A 26,937-nucleotide genomic window follows, 5' to 3' on the forward strand; every position below is an offset into this window, starting at 1 on the left:
GTGTAGGCCATAAAGTACCATGTTGTTTTCATCTGATCACAGCATTTCTTTCACATTTGATGAGTCCCCAACACACCTTGCAGCAAACTTCAAACTGGGTTCTTATGGCATTCTTTCAACAATGTTTATTTATCGTGCTAATCCTACGCAAGGCCAAATTTGTAAAATGCACAATTTTATTTTATTTATTTTTTTTTTTTTTTTTCAACAAATTCTTCCACCCGAGCTGTGGATCTCTCCGGTGCAAGTTTTTCCTTGACCTGTCCTTTGTGTCCCTTGATCTTCATGGAACAAGGGACACATTTGTTCAATGATTGTTCTCTAACAAACCTCTGAGGCCTTCATGGACTAACTGGATTTATACTGAAAACAAGTTAGACATAGGCAGACTCTATTTACTACTTAGGCTAATTATAAAGGCAAAGAGTTGTGATGGATTTTGTTTAGGGATAAAGAGCATGAATACAAATTACACTTTTTAAATTTGAATTTTTAATAAATGTTAAAAACCATGCATCATTTTCCTTCCCCTTCAGTTATGTGCTACGTTTTGTTGGATTGTCACATAAAATCCTAATTAAACACGTCAAGGTCTGTTGTTGCAATGTGACAAACATATTAAAAAGTTAAAGGGATATGAACACTTTGAAAAGTATTGTTAGTGTCATGGTGCATGATGGTAGCTCAGAAACATGATGATTACTTCTGAAATGTGTTGTTGCCCATCTGTAAATAGATAATATACTGGAAAGATTGCATGCATTTGCCATACAAAGGAAAATTAGTTTCACCACATTTGTTTCTTCACTGGATCTCTGCTGGATCCTTTAGCACATCACCCCCCTGCTGACTTAGTATTGCGCTCCTTTACAAACAGTTTTTGTGAACAGTTTATTTGACTACTCCTTTGTGACCAGTAATGTTTTAACAAAAATCTGCAAAAAATGTACCGTACAAAGAGTTGTGTGGCTACAAGGTGTTACTAACATTACACAAAAAAATATATATATATTTCTCTAAGGTTTTCAATCTGCTTTGGAAAAAAGTATGCCAGAAGAGACATAGCACAGCCCCGAATTATGGTTGAGGACAGTTCAAGGGATTGAAAAGGATTCAAACTATCAAAGAGTCTTGAAACTTTGCCTTTTTGCTTTAATAGATTTTGTTGGTATTGTGACACTGTACACAGGGTGAAGAAGAAGCTGCAGACTAGTTTTTGCTCCAGGCACTTGTTTGGATACCTATGGGTAACCAGTCTCCTAAATTCAAAAGAACACCAACTTAGAGTTTACATAAAGTTGACTCTCCAAGAAGTACATTTTAAGAGCACATCTTGAATGCCAATGAGTTATTTCAAAGAAAGCTATGAAGGAAATTCACATTATTACAGTATATCCCCCATAAGTTTATTTTGTGGTTACAGTGACTCATTGTTTGGCTATAGCTATGTGTAAGGTAAGAAAAAAAGTTAAAAGTTGGAAAGTTTATGTACAGTTATTTAGATAAATCAGTTCTCCACAGAAAAACAGGCAAAAACCTTAACTTTGTGAGACATTTAGTAAAAACCCAAAATTTTTTGTGGTAACAATTAACCCACTTTGAACAGTATTTCAGTGTTTCCTGAAAAACCTCATTATGATTGCTATGAATATTTTACAACAAGCCCCTGGCATTAGATTCCTTGTGAAAGCGCTCATCAATGTAAAGACGTCTCAGCGTTCAATAAAAGTCTTTCATTGGGTGAAAAAAAGTGTATATGGTTTAAAACTTTTCAGTTTCTTAATCCAACTGTTTTATTTGCAAATTTTACAGTTTAACTCACATCATCTTTAAATGATAATATGCAGCAGTAGTAACTCTTGTAAAGCAAAGTAGTCCTGAAGACAGCTAGACTGTATAAAAAAGTTAATGAAGAACATAATATAATATCATTATTAGAGCATCTCAGTTTAGCTACTTTAACCAGAGTTAACAAGTCCCATTATTGGTATTTTATTGCAACTGGTCAGCTCATATGTGTTTTCTTTATAAATCTTACCAATATGCAAAAAACTCTGCATTTATGAAAACTTTCAAAAGCAAAAGATATTCCAAAAGGCAAAAGACTGTGGTGTAAAACATTTAATCACAACAAAACAAGACAGTGATGCACACAAAACGCAGATACTAAGGTGCCGCTGTAGCCCGTATGAGCATGCTACAGATGTACTGTCAAAGCACCAGAGTAGCTGCTTGTTGAGATGATGCCGCTGTCACTCAGCTGATTCTGGGATGCTTTTCTGCAAATTCTGAACTTTACACCAACACAGTGTTGAGCAGTTTCAGTTCAGTTTGTATGAATTACCAAAGAGGAGAAGCACTGGCTAAAAAAGCACATCAGTTCAGCTGCAATGTGGCTTGAAAGCTGTGTGGAAAAAGAATTACGACACACATTTGTAATATTTAATTATTTTGGAGTGAAGTACTTTAAGGTCAAGTTTTTTTGACAGATCACTGAAACACAAGACTGATTATTTCAAATAAGTTCAAAAGTTTATTTCCCCCCTGAGCGTTTCAGGTCAGCTGTAAAAGGGCTGATTATGCAGGCAGAATAATAATTACTTTTCCATCGGATAATTATTGTCTCTCCTTAAGCCACTTTGACAGCCTTTTCTGAGCTTGTGAAGCAGCGTCTGGAGGCAGCATTCTTGCTCTTTTAGAAAGAAATCTCGAGTGTAATCAAAAGTGGCAAGTGACATTAACACTGATTATTTAGTTCATCATCAGATTACCTAATCCTTTATGAAGACCTGCAAAACCAAGTTCTATTCTTTTAATGAGTTTTTTCCATAATCATGACAATAAATAATAACCTCCCTACCTGATTTGATGTTAAGCACCCTCCACAACTATTGGCATCCCTGATAAAGATGTGTACAAAAATGTTACATATATTGTTACGGAGACTTGGTGACAAAATGCCACAAATGGCTGCTGTTCTCTAACGGTGAGTTTTGAAGATTTTTCTTACTTCCTTTGCAATGTTAGGCGGCAGTACAAACGGCTTCTGATTCAGCTTTCAGTAACGTGTGAAAAGAACAAAACACATCCATCTTACTTGAATGGGATGTTCTCTTGTCTTTCGCATTTTAAAGCATGGTTAAGTGAAATGGGCCTTTGTACCATGTCATATTTATTTTCAGAGGAAACAGGAAGTTATAAGTCAGGTTTCTAGACATGCTGATCAGTATACATGAAACAAATGCCTCAGCTGAATTTATTTTATAGCAATTCTCATAGTTTTCAACAAATGTGTCCCTGGTGATTGTTTTAAAAGCAATTATTTGTTACCCTGGGATTGGTTCCCAACTAAATACATGAACTTAAATTAAAAATACTAATTTTCTGAAATGTTAAGTTTGAGATTATCTAATTGTAATTACAGATTCAATTACTTGAATGCTTTTTTTACTCGTACTCGTACTCGTCGTCTTCCGCTTATCCGGGACCGGGTCGCGGGGGCAACAGACTCAACAGAGACGCCCAGACGTCCCTCTCTCCAGACACCTCCTTCAGTTCCTCCAGGGGGAGCCCAAGGCGTTCCCAAGCCAGCCGAGAGACATAGTCCCTCCAGCGTGTCCTGGGCCGTCCCCTGGGCCTCCTCCCGGTGGGACATGCCTGGAACACCTCCCGAGGAAGGTATAGATGCCCGAGCCACCACAACTGGCTCCTCTCGATGTGGAGGAGCAGCGGCTCTACTCCGAGCCCCTCCCGGATGGCCGAGCTCCTCACCCTATCTCTAAGGGAGTGCCCGCCACCCTACGGAGGAAGCTCATTTCAGCCGCTTGTATCCGGGATCTCGTTCTTTCGGTCATGACCCAAAGTTCATGGCCATAGGTGAGGGTAGGAACGTAGACCGACCAGTAAATTGAGAGCTTTGCTTTTCGGCTCAGCTCTCTCTTCACCACAACGGACCGGCACAGCGCCCCCGTTACTGTGGCAGCCGCACCGATCCGTCTGTCGATCTCCCGCTCCATTCTTCCCTCACTCGTGAACAAGACCCCGAGATACTTAAACTCCTCCACTTGAGGCAGGAACTCCCCTCCAACCTGAAGAGGACAAGCCACCCTTTTCCGGTCGAGTACCATGGCCTCGGACTTGGAGGAACTGATCCTCATCCCAGCCGCTTCACACTCGGCTGCGAACCGCCACAGCGCATGCTGTAGGTCTTGGCTAGAGGGGGCCAGCAGGACCACGTCATCTGCAAAAAGAAGAGACGAAATCCACTGGTCCCCAAACCCGACCCCCTCCGGCCCTTGGCTGCGTCTAGAAATCCTGTCCATAAAAGTTATGAACAGGACCGGTGACAAAGGGCAGCCCTGCCGGAGTCCAACATGCACCTGGAACAGGTCCGACTCCTGCTCCGCTCGTACGGGGACCGGATGGCCCCTAGTAAAGGGCCCCCGATTCCACACTCCTGGAGCACCCCCCACAGGGCATCACGAGGGACACAGTCGAATGCCTTCGCCAGGTCCAAAAAACACATGTGAACCGGTTGGGCAAACTCCCATATACCCTGCAGAGGGTATAGAGCTGGTCCAGTGTTCCACGGCCGGGACGAAAACCACACTGCTCCTCCTGAAGCCGAGGTTCGACTATTGGTCAGACTCTCCTCTCCAATACCCTGGCGTAGGCCTTACCAGGGAGGCTGAGGAGTGTGATCCCCCTGTAGTTGGAACACACCCTCCGGTCCCCCTTCTTATGAAGGGGGACCACCACCCCAGTCTTCCAGTCCAGAGGCACTGTCCCCGACCGCCACGCAATGTTGAAGAGACGTGTCAACCATGACAGCCCTACAACATCCAGAGACTTGAGGTACTCAGGGCGGATCTCATCCACCCCCGAAGCCCTGCCACCGCGGAGCTTTTTAACCACCTCGGTGACTTCAGCCTGGGTGATGAAAGAGTCCAACCCCGAGTCCCCAGCCTCTGTTTCCACTACGGAATGCGTGATGGCAGGATTGAGGAGATCCTTGAAGTACTCCTTCCACCTCCCGATAATGTCCTCAGTCGAGGTCAGCAGTCTCCCGCCCCCACTATAAACAGTGTTGGCAGAGCACTGCTTCCCCCTCCTGAGGCGACGGACGGTTTGCCGGAATTGCTTCGAGGCCAACCGGTAGTCCTTCTCCATGGCCTCACCGAACTCCTCCCAGGCCCGAGTTTTTGCCTCTGCCACAGCCTGGGCCGCAGCACGCTTGGCCTCACGGTACCCGTCAGCCGCCTCAGGAGTCCCACAAGCCAACCACAGCCGATAGGACTCCTTCTTCAGCTTAACAGCATCCCTTATGCTTTTTTTACACATCTTTTATTGCTAACAACTACAGAGATGGTCCTTTAATATTCACATCAGCTAGGGGAAACCTTTCTTAACAGATGTTTCTTTTTCCTGTGGCTGCAGTTGTTAGTTTGTGAACAAGTACAGCTCAATGTAATAAAAAATAAATAAATTAGGTAAAATGAGACTGTGATGTTGAGCAATGGTTTCCAACCTCTTTTATCTAGAGCCCCCCATCTGGCACCAGAGAAATGCTGCTCCCCCCCACCACAGTCAGGCTCATGTAGTACACATTTACCTATGGGCGCATTAAAGCTTGAACACCTAAACTGAATCTTTGCAAACATAACTTTTTTTAAGAATATGAGATTTTTTTCTTCATAAAGGAAGAACCATCTTTTTTTTCACATTTCTCTGCAGGGATCAGATTTCAGGATTTAGCAGCTATACAGACATTTATTTTTCTTTATTTTATTTGAACAGGAATAATCCCATTCAAAATTAAAGTCTATTTTGCAAGCGAGTCCTTTCTAAGACAGCAGCTTAATAGTTCGACAATGAAAACACAACAACACAGGCACACAACTTGTCCTCTTGTGACAAGTTTTTTTTTTGGGGTCAATATATTAGACTTAATAAGACTTAATTTCTCTTCATTTTATGTTGCACACCTGTGCAGTAGAGGCATGCATGGCATAGATTTTCAAACTTTTTACTCCAGTTTGACAACAGTGTCCCGTATACTTTAGACATTGTACTTTATATATCCTTTAATTTACTCTGTTTCTATAGATACCTGTAATTTTACCAGTTTGTTTACCTGCCAGAGTTCTGACTTGGATCTGATAAGAAAATCTGTGGAGGGAGCTAAAGATTAGGGTGACACCAACTACCATGTTAACATTAAAATACTTACATGCTTTTCTAGCATGTTTGGATGAAAATTGTAGATGTAAATTGATGTGATCATGGGAACACTAACTTTACCCATGACCAGTGTCTATTCCTTGTAAATTTCAGACACCCAAAGTAGCCAGAGGACTATTCTTTCCCCTTGGAATGATTTTGTGCAGCTCCTGACCACATCTGAAGAATGATACATATTTGACCCACCAGCTGACAAATTAAAACCTTCTTGAAAAGGAAATCTTAAGTACAACACAGGGTATATTTCTTTTTTTAACCATATTTGCTTTCATTTTAATCTAATAGTAAAAAGGACCAGAAGCATTCAACGATGAAAGCAGACCCATTAATTAGACTCGGTTACATACAAAAGGCCTTTTTGAAGAAGGACTGATCCATATCTAGTTCCTGTTTCTCAGCCCTTTTTTTCATTGGACAAACATAGAAAACAATCAACCAGAAACCTTAATTTAAAAAAGGTCGGATTTTGAAGTTGAAAGTTGAAGTTGAAAGTAGTCCTTGGCTACATTCAGCTAAATCATTTGGCCCATATGGCAAAAAAGTTTGGACACTGATGTAAATAGAGAGTAAAAAAGTATTCAGTTTTACTTATGAAGATGAAAGTGCAAAGTAACAATTTAATCCTTTTATTTGGTATAGGAAAATTTATGTAAAGTCTTTGCTATGTGCCTAAAGACAAATACCAGGATAGTCAGAGTATGAATTCTAATTTAGAAAATACTCATAATATTACAGTTAAAACATACCTCTCACTTAGATAAAATAACAGAAGAGCTGTTCTTGTTTTACCAGAATAATTTACTGTTGGGAAGGTACAATAGTTTCTCATGGGATTTGAATCAATGCCATAAGACAATGTGACTGTTAGAAAGACATTATTAATCATCACTGAGCACTGAGGAGATGTTTATCTATAAACAGGCTGCACTTAAATTAAAAGCAGGTTTAACTTAACACAAGGCAGACTTTTAATGGAATTATTACAACTACAAACTAATACTACTTCTCTGAACAAATAAATAGTAAAAAGTGGTTAATTTGACAACACAAAAGGTTTTTCAACAACAGAAGGGTTTATAATTTTTGTGGCATTTTTTGTTTCACTTTTAATTTTATGGATGAAAAGGAATCACATTTTTGACACCTAAAAGGAGAACATAAAACATCTAATACACTAAAACTGGATTAGGTTTAATCCCTTTAAAAGTTAAATTTATGTTGTAAACCTATACTATGTTTACTAGAGATAGAGAAAACCTGTTTCAAATCCTCCATTTTAGTTACAGTATGAGTCTAAAAGCTGGATAAGAATGATCAGTTTCTCAGGAGTCTGACTGTCCCGTGTTTTCTGTCATGGTGTTTATATCTGCATATAAGTGTGTTAACAAATGAATGCGACACTTTGTGGCATGTACAAATTGCATCTATGGGTGAACCAGATTAGTGGAGCTCGATGCTTCTTTTCCTGATATTTTCCTGATGTTACACAAGGAAAACAGCATATTATAGGTGTAGTATTAAAATATTATTAAAGGTGTGCCTCTGTTTAATCTAAATGTTGTGAATTACCCTAACAGACGCTTACATCATCATGTTTTTCTCATTATTCTGGCATTAAGCAAATAGAAATAAGTTTAGTGATCCTAATTTACCAAAAATGGAAAAGTATAGTATGATTTCATGTCAGACAGTGAGACAGTCAGTGTAAATATCTGTTTTTAGCTGAAAATAAAGTGTCACTGAGGGTATTTCGATACACAACTGATCTGAAGTCATCCTGGTTTGTTCATATCTTAAAAAGTGTTTTTACACACAGTAAAAGAAAAAATTCAGTAAGAAACATTTGTTCAATAATTTTTATTTTTTTTTTAATATGTGAAAGATGTTTATACAGTTCAGCTGTATATCTGGTGAGTTGTTGTGAAGTGGCAGAGCTCTCTGCAGTTCATCTGACTGAGTGGTCTCCTAACACAACCATTCAGAGTAAGGCATTTCTCAGGTATGCTTTCCTCCATTGTAAGGATGTAGAGAGCTTTCAGCTGGACCATATGCACAAAAAATGTCTGAGTAGTTCAGTTTAATGCTGTTTTGTGGATTCTGAAAAGATAATATTCTATTATTTGTAGGTTCTTTGGTTTCATGTAAATCGTTGGGATTTTTCTACCTTGTGTTGTAGAAAAGGATTTTCTTTAGTTTTGCTTTTGTTGGTATGTTGAATACTTTTTTTTTCTTGCATACCTACTTGTACTGTACTTTCTGTGAGTGTTTTGATAAATTAGAAGAAGGTATTTTTAGGGATCTTTTGGTCAATACTCTGATCTCGGTTAGTTACAAAGCCTGGGCGCGGTGCTGGTTGCTGTCCTGCTGTAAGGTAACCCTTTACCCTAGGCTAAGTCTTTGGCTGCCGCTAACATGTTTTCTTCTGGGATTGTCCCGTAAATAGCTCCATCAACCTAACCATCAGTTTTGCCCAGCTTCCTTGTCCATGCTGAAGAAAAGGTATTTCCACAGCATGACACTCCCACCACCATGTTTCATGTTAAGCATAGTGTGTTAAAGAGGATGTAAAATGTTAGTGTCCTCCACACAGCATTCACATTGTCTAAAAAGTTCAATCATGGTACTATCTGACCAGAGCTTGTTTTTCTACATGCTTGCTATGTCTCCTACATGGCTTGTGGAAAACTTTAAACAGGACCACTTATGGCAGTTTTTCAAGAAATTTAAGAAAACGTCTCTTAATATAATTTTTTAAGTAAAATGATGTACAAACTAAGAAGATAATTTAATTTAGGAAACTTAAAGCCACTTAATTAAATTTTTTTTTTTTTTTAAATAATAGCACAGCCGTATGCTGTGAAGATAAGCATAGATTGAAAAAAAAATTACCAGATTATATTTGCTTTTCATACAAATCTGATGGGATTGTAAAAACATATTTATGAAATAAAACCACAATATATGTTTTTCTATTGAAGATCCATTTGAAAGAGCCAAACTAATGATGTGAAACAGAAATAAAAATACCTGAGAAAATCAGCAGAATTATTAGCAGTGTGCGTACAATATTTTTTTATACCAGTCAGATTAAAAAATTCATTCATCCATGAAGCTGGAACTTTTCAGTGCTTGCAGCACTATATGAGTAATTTGTTTGTGGTTATATTAAATAGAGCTCTAATCTCTTTATGAAAGAAGTTGTGTTCAAAAGGCTGTAAAGCACAGTGACAGACATGACACTCATGCTTATAGAAGAACCTTTAGATCTTCACAAGATTTACATGATGAGCCAAGGCTCTTCAACCTGCCAAAACTAATCAATGGCATGCTGCAGAGTGAGTCTATATGACAGTGGTTATTATAATAAAACCAAACTGTTGGGCAAGAAAATGCAGAATCCTCCTAAATCATCCATGACATTTTGATAGATAGAATTATTTTGCCAAATGTTATGATGTAGCGTTACGTAGAAATTTATCAGCTAACTGGCCACTACAGCGCAAAGATTTTCTGTGAGTAATCTTTGCTTTGATGACTTCAAAGGAGTTTGAGATAAGATTGAAGAGGACAGCAGAAGCTTGAGGAGTAAACCACATGACATCAGAGCACGTTAGCCAGAGAAAAGTGGAGATGGGCCATGCATAAAGTCAAGGTTTGCAGTAAATAGGTTTCTGCTTTCTGTCTTTGTGCTTATTATTTGTACTTAGTGCCATGACCTCTGAACCAAAGCTGCAATCAAAGGTGGGAGAATGTTTATCTATCCATTCAAATTTTGTTATTCTGCTTAACCAGACGTTTAGTAAATGTGCATGATTTTTTATTTGTTTTGTCGCCTGTCCTTCACTTTTTTGTCTTTTATATTTCTTTGGGTTTTTTTTTTTTTTTACTTTTTTAGATATGTACACTAATTATCTTGTAATATAAGAAGACCACACACACTTTTCAGACATGTTTTTTGGGGGTACATTCCACGGCAACATCTGAATAGATGGCATAAAACCAAGATCTTTCAGCAGAAGCATGCCCCAAAGCACCAAACTTCATCCACTGGCTTGCTGTCTTTCCATAATTTATCCCAGTGACATGTCTTCCCTATGCAAGCAATGCCCATGGACTCAACCATCCAAATGATTTGAAAGAAAATGGGATTCAACAGACCAGGACACCTTCCTCTATTTCTCCCTGAGCTGACTGGATTGTTTAACTGGATAATTTTGGTGGGGAATAGTCAGTCCAAGCCCCTGACATTTATAAAGCAAAGTACCTTCAGATGCAAAAACATCATGTGCATTGTGTGTTGCAACAACACTGTGTAAAGAACTTGCACCATATATATAGCAGTTTGAATACTCCCGGTCACGTTGGGACATTACCTAAAGAAAATGTCCTGCTGACATCCAGACAGTGGCCTACTAAATTTGCAGAAGTAGTTTATAGCAATAAACTACTGGTTTTCATGTTACAGTGATACCTTTATTATTGTCTTAAAACATGAAAGGGCAAATGAAGGATTACAAAAATAAATAACTGAACATGAATTAAAATGAATTAGTGTTTTAAAAGTTTTAGTGCTTTGATTAATTTTTTTTTATTATAGAGATGTGATCATACGAGGTCAATAAAGAGCAATGTATCAAGAGATTTGGATACATAGTTAATACTTAAACTAGTGTACTGTCAAAGCATTTTAAATAACAAAAGGGGGGTAAATGGGTAGTTGAATGTAAAGCCTAAAATAGTGTTGATCTGCAGTTTGAAAAATGATTTTTATTGAAAGAATTGCATTTGCACAGTATTTTATCAAGTGTTACAGCTAAGCTGTCTCCTCATCTGTGTAATAAGTTATAACATTTGACTGTTTGTCATTCTTTCTAAGTCAGCCATGGTTACCTCCAAGGAAGCATCTGTTGTCATCATTCCTTTGCATCAAAAGAGCTTCACAGGCAAGAATATTGTTGCTAGACTGATTGTGTCTAAAATAACCATTTATTGAATCATCGAGAATTTCTAGGTGAAAGGTTCAGTAGCTGACAAGAAGGCATAGTGTACTCAAGAAAGTCCAACAAGTCCCAGAACCCTCTTCTGAAGAGGATTCAGCAAAGTGATCGGGTTGTCACTAGTGCAGTGCTTGCTCAAGAATGGCAACAAGTAAGTGTGAGTGTTTCTGCATGTACACTGAGGCAGAGATTTTCAGATGCCGGTGTGTTGTCAAAAAGAGCGGCAAAAGACCGCACTTCTCTCCAAGAAAATCATCAAGGACTGATAGACTTTCTGCAGAACGCACCAGGATTGGACCACAGAGAACTGAGGTAATGTTATTTTTTCTGATAAACAGCCCATCAACATGGTTTAGGACATCTGGGAAAATGACGTCTCTTTGCTGCTCTCTTTGCTGACAGAGAAGTATCTTGACATCAGTAAAACTGCCATTACTAACAAGTTCTACCAAGACATCCCCCAGGAGACACTCAGTAATACATTTTGTAGTAAATTGTTATTTTTCGGCAAGACGGAGCACTGTACAAGGCAAAAGTGAGAAATAAGTTGCCATGGGATAAAAACAGAGACACTTTGGGTCCATGTCCTGAAAACTCCAGATCTTAATTGCAATGAGAAACTATTGGCAGTTTTCAAAAACTTATTTTTTCTCTAAATAACTTTTTGAGATTCATAAAATAATTAATAATGAGCTAAAATACGCCACAGAAATACCTAACAAAAGACCTAACAGTGAAATTTAAAAAAAGTTTCATAAAACAAAACAAAATGTCTCCTGAAAGCTGCAAGTAGAGAAAAACGAACAAAAACCTGTTGCACTAGTTGCTTAAAGAAAAAGAGGACAGGAACAAATGTAAAAAGAGCTGGGCTCGCTGCACAATGCAGCTGGGTCATAATGAGGACAGCATGATGCAGTCAGCTGCTTTGCTCAGGGTGAGGGAGTCCTGATGCTCAGTGCAGGGAGAGAGCACACAGCAAATACCCCTCTGTCCAGGACAGGAAACAAGGACCCAATTTTTATTATGTGAAGGGAAATAAAAGGAGTGCGAGCTGTTCACAGCCTTTCAGTTTGATGGGTGTTTGTGCTGACACAGCAACTGTCCAATCTGCTTTGTGAATGAGACACCAACACAGACAAATAAAAGGCTATAAGAAGTACAAAAGTAAATTTCTTCTTCTTGCAGAGCAAAGGTTCTTAATCTTTATTATCTGAATGTGGAACCTCTACTGACTTGTTAGATAGGGGAGAATTTATGTGATCTCTGCTTTCAACTTGGTCACAGTCACAAGAATATACTGTATATGCAACCTACAAAAGAATCAGTGAACATGTGATTTTTATATCCAGGTTAGTCAGAACCTCTCTACAGGATAAAAAATATATATTGTTTTATTGAAATTTTATTCTAGTTTATGCTACTTTGCTATTAGGGAAAATGACTGTTCATGTTTAAATGACAATTTCTGAGTCTGTGTAGAGAGGAGATATGGCAACATGTCAAAATCTTCAATTTTAAATTCAAGATTTTAATGTTACCTTAAAGAAAGAAAAAAGAACCAGCATTTTAGGTCCTTCATGCCAAAAGTTAATTTGTGGTTAATTTGTGGTTTGCTTATTAATTTAAGTTTTATGAATTTTTTACATTCCACTACTAATATAGGTTTACTGTTCTGAACTAAAATTATGTTTCTTCTTTAACAGTTAGTGCTATTTTTATTTCAGTGTACAATGGCTTTACAATGAAGAGATAAAGACCATATATAAAATAAAGATAATAAAAGATAATATTAAAAAAAGATAATAATAATCTCACTTACCTGTGGAATATATACGGAAAATTCAATATTTTCAGTAAACTAAAACTAATTACTTTGTAGATATTGTTTTCACTATTGATAGGATGACTAGGCGTCAACTAAAGAATAAAACAGAGCCAGAAATACAACATCAGACTGGCCTGATCCAGGAAATATCAGCCCTTCTTTGTGGGAAAGTCATGATTATTTCTACATAAAAAGTCCATCTGCTCTTCCCAGAAGACTGTCTCGGTGTGCATCTCCAGCAATAACCCTGTATTCCCAGAGCAGTGGTCCTTAGCTCCACTCAGTGTCACACATATATGGTCCAGGGCGGCTCGGTGAAAAACTCTGGCATAAGCATGTACATAATATTTACACGTTATAAACATTATATTATGTAGTTGGATTTGTACTAGATAATTTCTTGTCATTTTTTCTAATAATAATATAGACTTTATTGATCTCACAATTTAGATCACCCGGCTCAGTGGCTCAGGGTCTTCTTCAGGGACGCAGATGCTAAATGACTGACGCTGTTAAATCCTCATAAATTCTGATTACAGAACAGCAGGTTGTAATCGTGAATTGAACACTCCAATCCTGTGCTCTGGCCAAGTAAACATGGCTGTCTGCGAACTGTATTTAATGCGTGATGAAGTAACATCTTTCCATAATGTTTGGAGTGACTTTACATGAGATATAAAGCTTAATAACTGTGAGAACCACTGATTATTGTTATTGGAAATCATTGCTTTTACTTATGGGACTAGAACTCTTTCCTGTGCACACACTTGGTAGTCGCGATATGTACAATTCATTTAACAGCCATTTATACAATGGCTGTTAAACCACAACTACTATGAAATAATCTGATTTTAATGCTGTCTAGGTCTGACTTCATTCATTTTTAATCACATTCTGGGCACTGTTGTTGCAGTGGGCAGTCATGCATCTTCCCAGATGACTGAAGCTGAGTAATATAAAAAAAGAGGACAGTGGCACTGTAATGATCAGTGGGAAAACTGGAGATGGTCCACCAAAGTAGGTTTTGTTTAGACTCTCATACATCCTCAGGTTGGCTCTGAATGGCCTGACTCTTTTAAATTTTTTCGCTCTGAAGCTTTACTTGTGCAACACAGTGGTGAATCTAGCAGGTGAACATGTTTTTGGTCAGTACTTTAGGTCTTCATGTCAGGATCTGCCAGTTTTTGCTTTGTTTTGGATTTTGCTGTAAAGCATTTTTTTCCTTAAGCTGTGATTCTTAGTTTGGTTATAGTTTCTATCATTTATTCTTTCTTCTTATTTATTAGTCCACTCACTCACTAGTTTACTTATGTTCTTCTGTGTTCTAACTTTCCTTCACTCATGCCCCTTAGTAGTTCATCCCCTTGTCCTTGGATCCCCTTCAGTTATTGTTACTCTGATGTTTATTTCCCCTAGTTAGTGGGTCATTCTCCCCTCGTTGTCAGGTCCCTTTTGGTTATTATTTGTTCCTTAGAATTGTTTCCTCTGGTTATTTTTATTATTATTATTAATATTAGTACAGTTCTCTTTGTTATTTCCTTCTTGGGTTAGTGTTTCTGTGCTTGTTTATTGTTATGTTTATTTACTCTTGCTACATTAGTTATTTTCCCCTTTTGGCCTTAGGCCCCTTTGTTGTTGTTACCCGGTTGGTTATTTCCCTGAGTCTAGCTTTCCCCCATGTTCTCTGGTTTAGTTCTTCCTAGAGTTTATTTCTATTTTTTCTTTCTAGCTTCTGGTTTATTATCCTCAGGTTTGTTTTCATTTGTAGGTTATGTCCAGTTTAGTTTCCCCATGCCTCTGTCTAACATTAGTACCATAGCAACCTATTTCCTCAGTTCCCCTCACCTGGCCTGCACACCTGTTCACACTTCCATCTGATTACCTGCCTTCCTCTCTCATTGGTCCACACTCCACCTCCCTCTGTTTATTTACTGGGTTGTTTGCTATACTCCTCATTGGTTCCTTGTATGATGTCCTGTCTCTCCTCGAGCTCCTCGTGTTCTCCTGCATTTGTGCCTATGGAGTTTTTCTCCCAGCGGAATTGTAAGTGCTGACTACAAGCCTTATTAAAACTGATCTTCTCTGAACATGCTGCTGCCCAGTTCTTGTCTGAATTTTGGTCCAAAACAACCTCAGACCGTGACATTTCATGCATAATTAATAGGATAAATGTAGTAAGCAAGTCACCTCCAAGTCATTCCACAATTTCTCATCGTTGACCCGTTGTTTTGATAAACCATGAGGAAACTGTTCAAGGCTGAATACTTGAGTCACATGCATTTCTCTACAAGTACACTCTAACTGTCCAGATGGCACCACAGACTTCCCTTTAACAGTTTATAAGATGCAGGCTTTGCATGTCAAACACTTTGACACCATATGAAGCCATGTGACTCACTGCACCTCACTCTCCCTCGCCACTTACGTCTGCCCATCACCGTCTCAGTGTTTCTGTGAAACACGATCTTTTGGTGCAATCATTCGACATCCTCTGTGTGTGCCAGCACACCTCTGCCAAGCCACAAACAGCTCGGCTGCAGCCACAGATGGGGGAGATGGGGCCTAGCCTGTGAGAGCGTCACAGAACTTCGCCTCCATGCTTTAACTCAATCTGTGCCCGTGTAACGCCAGCACGGCTGGGCCTGGAGCCAGATCCGCCCTCATATCTGCGATTGTCACCTCACAACACCAGCAGCACAGCAACACAATTCGACATTGTGACAGATTTAGACGCCACTCTGCGTTCTCACCACCTGTCAGTTTGCCATGTTCTCTCTGCATGTTCTATGTCACCGGGATGGTGAGGGGCTTTTAGAGCTAATATAGTTATGTTTCCTGTAACTGCCTTCCCTTTAGGGTGAAATATACTCATCTGTATTAACCACCTGCTGTTGTCACCAAGGGGCAGGCTTTGTAACCTTTCACACAGAGAGGCCAGTTCACCAAAAGGTCTGACAGGCTGTAGATTATGCACAAATCAGGCAGTTAGAAAGGACAAAACAATTATAAGGAGCAGCAGCTTAGAAATGCCACAAATTCCTTGCCCCAAATACATATCTTTGTGTAATAATATCATCAACTGGGCAGTAAAATGTCTAAAAAGATACACCTCATCTTATTTTTAAAGGGCATGACTCACACAGCAAATCTTTAAAACCTTACGAATGTGCAAAATGATCATGTGGTCACAGGTCATTTGGAATGAGCACATTTACTGCCATGATTAAACACCAGCCAGCCAAGATAAAGAGCAAGAGCCACAGCACTCCATGCCTGAACTTTATCACAGCGCATTGAGTTATTCATGGTGAGAAAGAGAGCTGCGTCCTGTGGTTTACTCCTACTGATGGGGGAAATACAGAGAGGCGCTCAGGCAGGTTCTTAATAGCACATCCATAAATTATCACAAGACAAGGGCACTCTCTAAGGAGTCCCAGCTGTGGGGTTTTGCTAAAATTACATCTCGTTTATCAACTCCTTTATTTCCAAGCTGTGCCTTTCGCCAGGAAGCCTTGCTCTGAATCCTCCAGTAACATCACTTCCCTGGGAGCCCTCTATCTGTACACCCATATCTGTACTGTATTGTCAAGCTGTTTTGGTACATATACAGTAAATGCTTGCAAAGAATTAGTTGATTTCAGTTAAATGAGACACCACTGCTCATGAAGATAAAAAAGTATTTATTTACGATCACAATAGCATTCCTTCTTTAGACTGTTTTGTATCCTTTAAATTCTGTAAGCCATAAACTACATATACAATTTAATTTAACATTTTCTAATTTGTAAAATAACTTTTTAATTTTGTTTTGTAAAAGCGTTTTCTATTCCTTGGAACTCTGAATCCTATTACATCACTGTCCTGGAAGCTCTCTAACTGCACAGATCATGACAACTCTCTATTTAATGCGTTGGGCATTCTGGCTTGTTAGGTTTACACTAAATAGGCATGTTTGCAGAAATCATGGGTCTTTGGGTATTTTTTTTAAATATATGAAGAATCAGGGCATTTTAGAATTTAATTTAACTTGCCTAATATACTGTGCTGTGGTAAATTGCAAATATATCACTGGCATCTCATTTCTCAAAGGTAACTTCAGACTTCAGATTGTCACATGAATTTAATTTGGTTATATCCCTGATTGAAAATCAATGCAGTATATACTGGGAACTTTTTAATTATTTTATGCTAAAATACATTTAGTGTAATCATCACTTTTGAAGTTTTATTTTATTTTAGTACCCATAACAATTGCTATGTTCTGTTGTTCCAGTACCATAACCTCACACTAAATAATTTAGAAAAATCCAACCTGTAATTTGAGCAAATCTCTTATTGCTACAACTAAACATTTGTTGGTTTTTTGGAAATTGGGCTTTACTTTAATAAGTTGATCAGAGTGTTGAAGTACCCATAGTTATTAAGTTATGAATTCCTATTTCCCTGTAGTATAAATATGACATAGTACAGACGTTCATTTCTGTTAGTCACTATTCAAAATGGGTAAGACAATGTATGTGTGTAGAGCCAACAGCTGCTTTTTTAGATGGTCTAGTTCAATAATTTTTTATTGACTGAATAGTGAATCAACCAATCACATGGCAGCAATGTAAATGCATTTAGGCATCTAGACGTAGTAAAAACAACTTGCTGAAGTTGAAACTTATTTTTAGAACAAGGAAGAAAGGGGATTTAAGTAACTTTGAATGCAGCATGGTTGTTGTTGCCATACGTTCTAGTCGAGTATTTCAGAAACACACAATTATCTCTCTGATTTACAGAGAAAAATTGAGAATTTGGGCAGTTGGAAGCAGTTGTGCGGACAAAATGCCTGGTTAATCTTAGAGGACAGAGGAGAATGTGCAGACTGCTTTTAGATAACGCAATACAACCAAGGTATGCAGAATACCATCTCTGAATGCACATGTTGAACTGTAAAGCAGATGCCCGACAGTTGTAGACGACCACACCGCATGCCTCTCCTCTCTGCTAGGAGTTGAAATGTGAGTCTACAGTTTACACGACCTCACCAAAATTAGGCAATTACAGATTGGAAAATCGTTGCCGGGGCTACTGAGGCTCAATTTTAGCTGCAGCATTCAATGATAAAACCAGAATTTGGTATAAACAACATGAAAGCATGGATTCATCATGCATTGTATCAGTAGTTTAGGCTGCTGGCAATGATGCAGTAGCGTGGGGGATGCTATCATGTCAAATGATCTGACACCTTGTTGAATCTATTCTGCTTAAAAATAATACTTTTTGTTTTAACCATTAAGTCACCCTGAATCTTGACTTGAACGTATACTGTACAAGAACGCTCTGGAAGCCTGTGGGCTACTCACTGTGGGAAGCAGACCACCACAGGCAGGGTTACATCATAATCTATGGTCTATAAGTGTTATGAACCCAATTATATTTCTAGGAGTACCGAAGTATGTTTCTTTCATTTTATGAGCATATATCTGGAACAGGAGGCTGCTGCAGCTGAAGTGAAGTGAACCATACTTTTGAAGTGAGCGAAGAAGACTTTTTCCTCTGGCTGGCTGAGTCAGGATGCTGATGACTCTGCTTTAATGATTTAGAGCATGCATATTTGTGGATATTTACAAATCTCATTTCCAAGGGACACACTGTCTCCTCTTCACAATGACTTGGAACTGCGTTGATGTGGAAGATACATTACAGTCAAAGACTTGGAGAGCCAATTAGCAGAGATTTCCTTGGTTCAGCCTGAGTGAGCCAAAAGGAGCTGAGAGTAATCGGGATGTCGTTTGTCATCCCATCAGCCAGTCCCGAGTGCAACATCTGTAGCAAGTCTGCCTCAAGACCATCACCAAAGTGTGAATTACAGGGAAGAGAAAAAGATCTTCTAAATTAGATTGCCCAGGCACATTTGTGTTCAGGTAAACAGATCCTCTTGTGGAACTGATACTCATTAAGTCTCAGGGTTAACATCTTGCAAAGGGTAATTGAAAGTGGTATTTAAGTCTAAGTGGGCAGTTATGATGTATCACACCCATAGCTAAATGCTATTTTCTGTCTTTTCTCTCCAACCCAATGTAGCTGCATGCTCAGCACCCAACAAAATGAATGTAGCGTCATCTTTTAATGGCATACATAAAGCCCGACTTGCTACTGTGTAACGTGAAAGCAACTATATTCTTCATGTATGCCTACCTGGATGGAGACATCACTGTACGAGCCTCCTATGACCCCAGAGATAGCAAGAGGGACGTCATCATGAATGGCGTAAGAACCATCGGGGCATGTGTACTCGCTGTCATCCACTTTGGTCAGGGAGGCCCTGACAAACTCTAGAGACTGCTCCAGAGCATATGTGTCCTTGGAGCAGGTGTCGAGTATGTGCGCTCCGAGTCTGATCCCAGGAAGGATCCGATCATCCCTGTTGATTTCATCCAAGGCCAGCAGCATAGCCTCCAGTCTCTGGATCCCTCTCTGTGAATTGATCTTACCGCAGTCTTCTACCCCCTCACCCTTCTGATGCACAGGAAACAGGCCCCCAATCACTAGATCTCCATCCAGAGTGATTTCCTTCTTAGAGTCTGTGTTATACGCCACCACAGGCAGACCATGTGTAAATCGGGTAAAGAGGGAAGCGCATAAGCAGAGCAGGCTGAGATGGGACAGCCAGAGGGGTCGGGGCACAGGGTGCACCCCCCACATGGGGGATTTCCCCAGTGACATATTCCCTAGACACAATGACACTGTCCTGCCTGTGGACTCTGCTCAGTGGCTGGTCAGAGCTGATGATGGTGCTACTGAAAAAAACCAAAATAAATCTCAAAGGCGCAGCAGCACCAGCAAATCTCAAAGCCCTGTTGTTTTTATTCTGACAGAGGCCATGTACAGCATCCCCGTCATCCCCTTCGTCCGTCTCTTCTTCTGAGCGTTTGTAGATTACAGCCTGCAGATCAAACAGAGAGAAATTCAGTCAGAGCTTTGGAACTGAAGTACAATGTTTCCTTTGTCTCACAGACCATGTGTCTGTCAGAGACAGACTCATTCAGTGGAAACACTTTATTGCATCTGCGTGTGTAAATAAATATTTGTGTAAATTATGAATATTGGAGTGTCAGGAGGAAGAAAGGAGAGATATGCACCACTGTGTATTGATCTGATATGTGAAGTTTTTCAGAATCAGAATCAGAATCAGAAAAGCTTTATTGCCAAGTACGTTTTTGGACATACAAGGAATTTGTTTTGGCGTAGTCGGTGCAATACGGTACAAATTAAACAATATAAACATATCTACAATATAATATAAATATATGTGCACAGTTTTAAGTGAGTGAGAGTAAATGTAGAGCAGTATAAGATGCAAGAGCAATACAACAGTGCAGGTAATCATTGTGCAAGTATGGCAGTGCAAGTAAAGCAGGAGTCCATGCTGAGCGTTAATGTAACACATAGAGTTGCAGGTTACAGGTGTCCTGTCAGCAAAAAAGGGGGGGTGTGGGGCAAAGGGAGAGTGTCAAGGTGGTTTCCCGGCTTTGTTAACCAGGCTGGTGGCAGATGGGAAAAAACTGTTCTTGTGGCGTGAGGTTTTGGTCCGGATGGACCGCAGCCTCCTGCCAGAGGGGAGAGTTTCAAAGAGTCTGTGACCGGGGTGGGAGGGATCAGCCAGAATCTTCCCTGCCCGCTTCAGGGTCCTGGAGGTGTACAGTTCCTGGAGCGACAGTAGACTACAGCCAATCACCTTTTCAGCAGACCGAATGACACGCTGCAGCCTGCCCTTATCCTTGGCTGTAGCAGCGGAGTACCAGATGGTGATGGAGGAGGTGAGGATGGACTCAATGATGGCTGTGTAGAAGTGCACCATCATAGTCTTTGGCAGGTTGAATTTCTTCAGCTGCCGCAGGAAGAACATCCTCTGCTGGGCTTTCTTGATGAGGGAGCTGATGTTTGGCTCCCACTTGAGATCCTGGGAGATGATGGTTCCCAGGAAGCGGAAAGATTCCACAGTGTCAATTGTGGAGTCACAGAGGGGATGGGGGCAGGTGGGGCTGGGTTCTGCCTGAAGTCCACAACCATCTCCACTGTCTTTAGAGCGTTGAGTTCAAGGTTGTTCTGGCTGCACCAGTCCAACAGATGGTCCACCTCCCATCTGTACGCGGACTCGTCACCATCAGAGATGAGTCCGATCAGGGTGGTGTCGTCCGCAAACTTCAGAAGCTTGACAGACTGGTGACTGGAGGTGCAGCTGTTGGTGTACAGGGAGAAGAGCAGAGGAGAGAGAACACAGCCTTGGGGGGAACCGGTGCTGATGGTCAGGGAGTCAGAGACGTGCTTCCCCAGCCTCACGCGCTGCTTCCTGTCAGACAGGAAGTCAGGGATCCACCTGCAGGTGGAGTCAGGCACACTCAGCTGGGAGAGCTTCTCCTGTAGCAGAACTGAGACGATGGTGTTGAAGGCAGAGCTGAAATCCACAAACAGTATCCTGGCGTAGGTTCCTGTGGAGTCCAGGTGCCGGAGGATGAAGTGAAGGGCTAGGTTGACTGCATCATCTACAGACCTGTTGGCTCTGTAGGCAAACTGCAGGGGGTCAAGGAGGGGGTCGGTGATGTCTTTTAGGTGTGAGAGCACAAGGCGCTCAAAGGACTTCATCACCACAGAGGTCAGGGCGACGGGTCTGAAGTCATTAAGCCCTGTGGTCCTTGGCTTCTTGGGAACAGGGACGATGGTGGAGGACTTGAAGCAGGCTGGCACATGACATGTCTCCAGTGAGGTGTTAAAAATGTCTGTGAAGACTGGAGACAGCTGATCAGCGCAGTGCTTCAGGCTGGCTGGTGAGACAGAATCCGGACCAGCAGCTTTCCGGGGGTTCTGTCTCCTGAAGAGTTTGTTGACGTCCCTCTCCTGGATGGAAAGAGCCGTCCTCGGCGTGGGTAGGGGGCTGGTGGGGGGGAACTTCAGGGTGGGGGTTGGAGGTGCCAAGGCCCCTCTTGAGGTTGGGGAGGTGGGGGTGGTGGATTGTGGCTGCAGCTGTTGGGGGGCGTCGTGGGGGATGGTTGCAGGACTGTCCCTTTGTCTTTCAAAGCGGCAGTAGAACTCGTTCAGGTCGTTGGCGAGGCGTCGGTCGTTGATGGAGTGGGGGGCTTTCGGCTTGTAGTTGGGGATTTGCTTGAGCCCTTTCCAGACAGACGCAGAGTCGTTGGTTGAGAACTGGATTTGGAGCTTCTCAGAGTACAGTCGTTTGGCCTCTTTCACTGCCTTGCCAAACTTGTACTTAGCCTCTCTGTATATGTCTTTGTCCCCACTCCTGAAGGCCTCTTCCTTATCCAGTCTTAACCTTCTGAGTTTAGCTGTGAACCAGGGTTTATCATTGTTGTAACTCACCCTGGTGCATGATGGTACACAGCTGTCCTCACAGAAGCTGATGTAGGAAGTCACAGCCTCTGTGTACTCGTCCAGACTGTTGGTAGTAGTCCTGAACACATCCCAGTCTGTACAGCCTAAACACGCCTGGAGATTCTCCACAGCCTCACTGCTCCACTTCCTTGTCATCCTCACAACAGGTTTGCAGAGCTTTAGTTTCTGCCTGTATGCAGGAATCAGGTGGACCATGATGTGGTCGGATTGGCCCAGTGCAGCACGTGGGACGGCGTGATAAGCGTCTCTGATGGTGGTGTAACAGTGATTGGTTGTAATGTCACAAAATGTGAAAAAGTTCAAGAGGTGAATGGTTTTGCAAGAAACTGTATGTGTCTATAATGTAAATGAAATATTTGGAAGTTATACAGTATGCCAATTGTCAACATGTTTTCAGGTAATAAGTGTTGACAGAAGCTTGAGGTCAAAGTTCATTGTTAAAAACATAAACATTGTCTGGATAATTTTTTGGGATCTCCAAAACAGCACCTTTAATCCCTCATTGTAAAAGGCCCTGTTTAGAATATCTGTGTTGTATTTTAACTGTTGTCTTCACTCTCTGTTTTATTGTCTCCGTGACGTCATTTTGCTTTTTCTTCTAAAGCAGATGATCGTAAAACTCTTTTATTATCACATGTGAAAACATTCCTGTTCTCCAAAGGTCTGCCGATAGAACACAGCGTATCCTCGAGGAACATTTTGTCAAATCATATTAACTGTCTTCCAAAAACAAATACTTCATGCAAAACCAAGAAAAAAAGATTATATATAGATAAAGGGGGAGGGGAGTACTGAAATCTACTCCAAGTAAAAAAAAAAATGTTGCTTTCTGACTGAAATGATGGGATGTCATCTAAAGCAACAGAAATTTGTTTAACATGGGTTATTTTAGCACAGTGCCACTAAGCAAACATTTAACTTAACATGTTTGGCAGTTCAGTTGTTGTGCTTATAAAAAGAAACAAATATGCATGTGATTGATCTGCAAGGTCACAGCATAGACTAAAGAAAAAAGGGAAACAATATCTGTGTATCTAAGCTGGTGAAAAACATGACAAACTGCATCTAACAATTATTGGGAAATGACTCGTTTCAGCAATAGTAAAATAGTTCCTTAGAGACAGCATTATTGTCTTTATTAGACAATGTTTTTTTTTGTGTAACGCTCTAAATAATGTGAATATTTTTAACCATTAAAGTAATTTGGTCAAATGAACCATAAAATGTAGTTATTGGGTTGTTATATAAGCTTTAATGTTGACGTGAGTAATTCAGGTATTTTACTCGACTAACGTATCAAATAATATCTTTTATATGTACTGATCTGTGCAGCAAATTGTCATTGCATGTTAACTAACTTTACATGGCAAATGTTTTAAAATAACAATTTTAATTCTCTGCAGTATTATATGGTCTTTTAGAAGCTACTTTGGCTTAAAATTACACTTATATGAACAAATTAGTTACCGTCTGGTAGAACAGATTTGTACAATGGCTTTAGGATAAACTCTGATTTAATACAAAGTCAAACTTTAATTTGAGGGGATGTATTCAGTGGAGAACAAAATCCCATTTAGGAAGTCATCGTTTTTAACAAAATCATCACATCCACACTTCCTGGTAACTCTAGAGATTCTTATGAAATAAATGTGAATAAATCATTTCAAATTTTAGTGTCAAGGAACATCCAGGTAATAATCCATGACCACCTATTTCCCTGGGGTATAAATATGATTTGCCACAGTGATAAAATTCTCTTAACCAGTTTTCAAAATGGGAAAGATAAGAGAACGGCTCTCTTTCCTGCTCCTTTGAAACTTTCCTTGTAGCGTTAATGCTTAAGCATGTTATTAAAAGTAATAGTAGTAGTTATAGCATTGTTCATTACTGACCTGGCTGGCTGACAATTGGACACACACACACATACACAGGGGATATTGACATTAGCACACACCCACATCCACTACTAAACAAAAAAAACCTAATATACATAATAGTAATAATAAATAAAAGTAATATATTTATTGTTTCCCAAACACGTAGAACAATGTTTTGTATCAAGATTTTTTAACAATCAAAACCAAACAATCTTTCACTTTTATACTTTCACTACTTAAAAAAAAACGCATTTTACGTTTATAATTTAAACCGCTTGAGTTGTACTTTTAACATTACTATGTTATTATTATTTTTTATTATTATTTGTGTTTACAATAGTTTTTGGAGGGTACATCTTTGTGGAAGAGGGGACACACATCCCTTTTGATTTCCACCTATGGGCCATAATAATGATGATTGGATGGTATCAACATACCAACCGGTTTTCAGGTAGGCGTGCCAGAAAAGTTTTATTTTTTCTGTCCTATCATCACAAACATATATATGGGGAATTTCTTCAACAAAATTGGTCTTTAACTGGAGACGTGCTTTGGCTGAGATAAACGGTAAATGGACCAAACTTATATACCACCTTTCCAGTCCTATTGACCGCTCAAAGCACTTTACACTGGAGCCACATTCACCCAATTGCACTCACAAACACTCACACAATCCTACACCAATCGGTAGACAACTTGAGGTTAAGTGCCTTGCCCAACTTTCAGATTACAAGACTTCCCACTGAGCCACAGCCGCCTCTAACTCTGAACTCAGCTTTTTTAGAGCCAAATACTAAAGGTGGGTTTGGTGTAAAACAGAGGAGGATTATGTGGAAAAGCACCTCAGGCTCACTACAACGTATGACAGAAGATCTATGATCTAAGATCTATCTTCTTTGAATCCATTTGTTTTCTGAAGGACCTAAGAACCTTGTTGGACTCCGTGGCATTATGCACTCTTTAAATTATCAGGCAACTTTAAATAAAAAAAATCTGATGCGCTCTGCTAGAAAACAGAAAAAAAAGGATGGGGGGGGGTTGACAAATCAAGACAGAAATGGTTTAACAGATCTTTACACATCTTTCTCTCCCTGTGTCCTACTGGTAAAAGGGGATTGTGCAAAGTTTTAACAGAAGCGGTACAATTAAGACAGTACATTTATGAGCTAAATTCCTAAATAATTTTCTCCTTTTTATTGATCTTTAAAAACGTAATTGAGTTCTTGCCTGTGAGCCCCTTTCAGTGTTTTTTAGTTGTAAATCCCATCCATGATAGAGACACAGATGCGAAATATGAAGGCTACAGGTGAACAGCAGCTATAAATATCCAGAGTTGTGCATAGCAGTCGTGTAAAATGAAAACTGCTCTGCTAATGATAGGGAGAAAAACTCCAATTATCTATATGGACGCTGATGCTGACCCACCAGCAAAAAAGCAGACACATTGTTTTCATAGTTTTTGTGGTAAATCAGAGTTCCCACAATTCTCAGAGGCTTAATTAGACAAAGTGTTTAGAAGTTTATCTGAGTAAATCAAGCTAGAGCGGTCGGTCTCATATCCTTTTTCCCTCAACAAGAGAAACAGGTTGAAGGGCAGTAATTAACTGTATTGATAGGTGCTTATGAAAACAGGCAAGAGGGATAATGATGCTTGTACTTGTCTCTCTCTCTCTGTTCAAAAATACACACTCAGCTATTACAACATAAAACACTCAGCAGGACTCAGACTGCAAAACACATTCTTTGGGATTTCTCTCTGTCTTTCTCTCTCACCCCCTTCTCGTTTTTTCCACCGTTGTTTCCATGGAAACGTGCCAGGAGGTGGAGGGGATGAAGAGAAGGTGGAAGACAGACCAGGACAAGTGGGCGAGCCCGATCATGCATGGTGCAAGGTCTTGTGGGAGAACTGGGAACTCTGCGCTGTGTGCTGACCAGAGCGAGCAGACTCCAGCCAATGTTTTTGCTTTCTAAAAAGCAGCCACACCTCAAGTAAAACAACATTTGAAAAATACAATCATCAACTTAGAAATGCCAACATGCTTAGATGTTGAATTGAAACATAAATATGATCACCTGTCCTTGTTCCTCGGCAGCCATTTGAAAGATAAGAGGTTCTTGAGAAACAAAACATCTTTTAGTAAGAAATAAGATTTAAAAACTGAGCATTTCTTGTCTGAGGCTGTCATTTAACTTTAGAAGATTGTTTATTCTCTTCGCTCAAAATAGCAGCATGGATCTCAAACTTTTCTGCTTGCTCCCACAGCAGCTTTCAACAAGTGAAACTCCTCTGCAAAAGTCTGAGATACAAACAGGGTTAAGTCACACCTATTTGTATTACCTACAAGAACAAATTAACATGGCTGCAAAATTAGAAGATTTAAATGTTGAAGGATTGAATTTCTGTTGCAGAATTGCTGTATAGCATATTAAACAGTGCCATCTTTAGCAAATATATTCATTTTAAATAAAACAAAAATCATATAGGCAATAACACCTGTAAAGCACTAAACCCAGCGGCCTCCAGAGAGAATGGTGACAAAAGGATTTCTGGCTGACAGATTGTCAGCCTCCTTGCGCACACTGGATCCCTTCATCTTGCAGT

General features: G+C 40.0%; 1 protein-coding gene across 1 annotated transcript in view; it reads right to left on the bottom strand.

The window, feature by feature from the left end:
• The window catches only part of grm2a (glutamate receptor, metabotropic 2a), a 58,823-nt gene that overhangs the window by 17,700 nt on the left and 14,186 nt on the right, over positions 1–26,937 (bottom strand). Inside the window, exon 2 of the mRNA XM_047346341.1 lies at positions 19,246–19,993. Coding sequence (XP_047202297.1) covers positions 19,246–19,773 — 528 coding nt within the window. The 5' untranslated portion in view covers positions 19,774–19,993. The remainder of the gene's footprint in view (positions 1–19,245; positions 19,994–26,937) is intronic.

The sequence above is a fragment of the Girardinichthys multiradiatus genome, chromosome 20 (assembly GCF_021462225.1).
Source record: "Girardinichthys multiradiatus isolate DD_20200921_A chromosome 20, DD_fGirMul_XY1, whole genome shotgun sequence".
In the NCBI taxonomy this organism is placed as follows: domain Eukaryota; kingdom Metazoa; phylum Chordata; class Actinopteri; order Cyprinodontiformes; family Goodeidae; genus Girardinichthys; species Girardinichthys multiradiatus.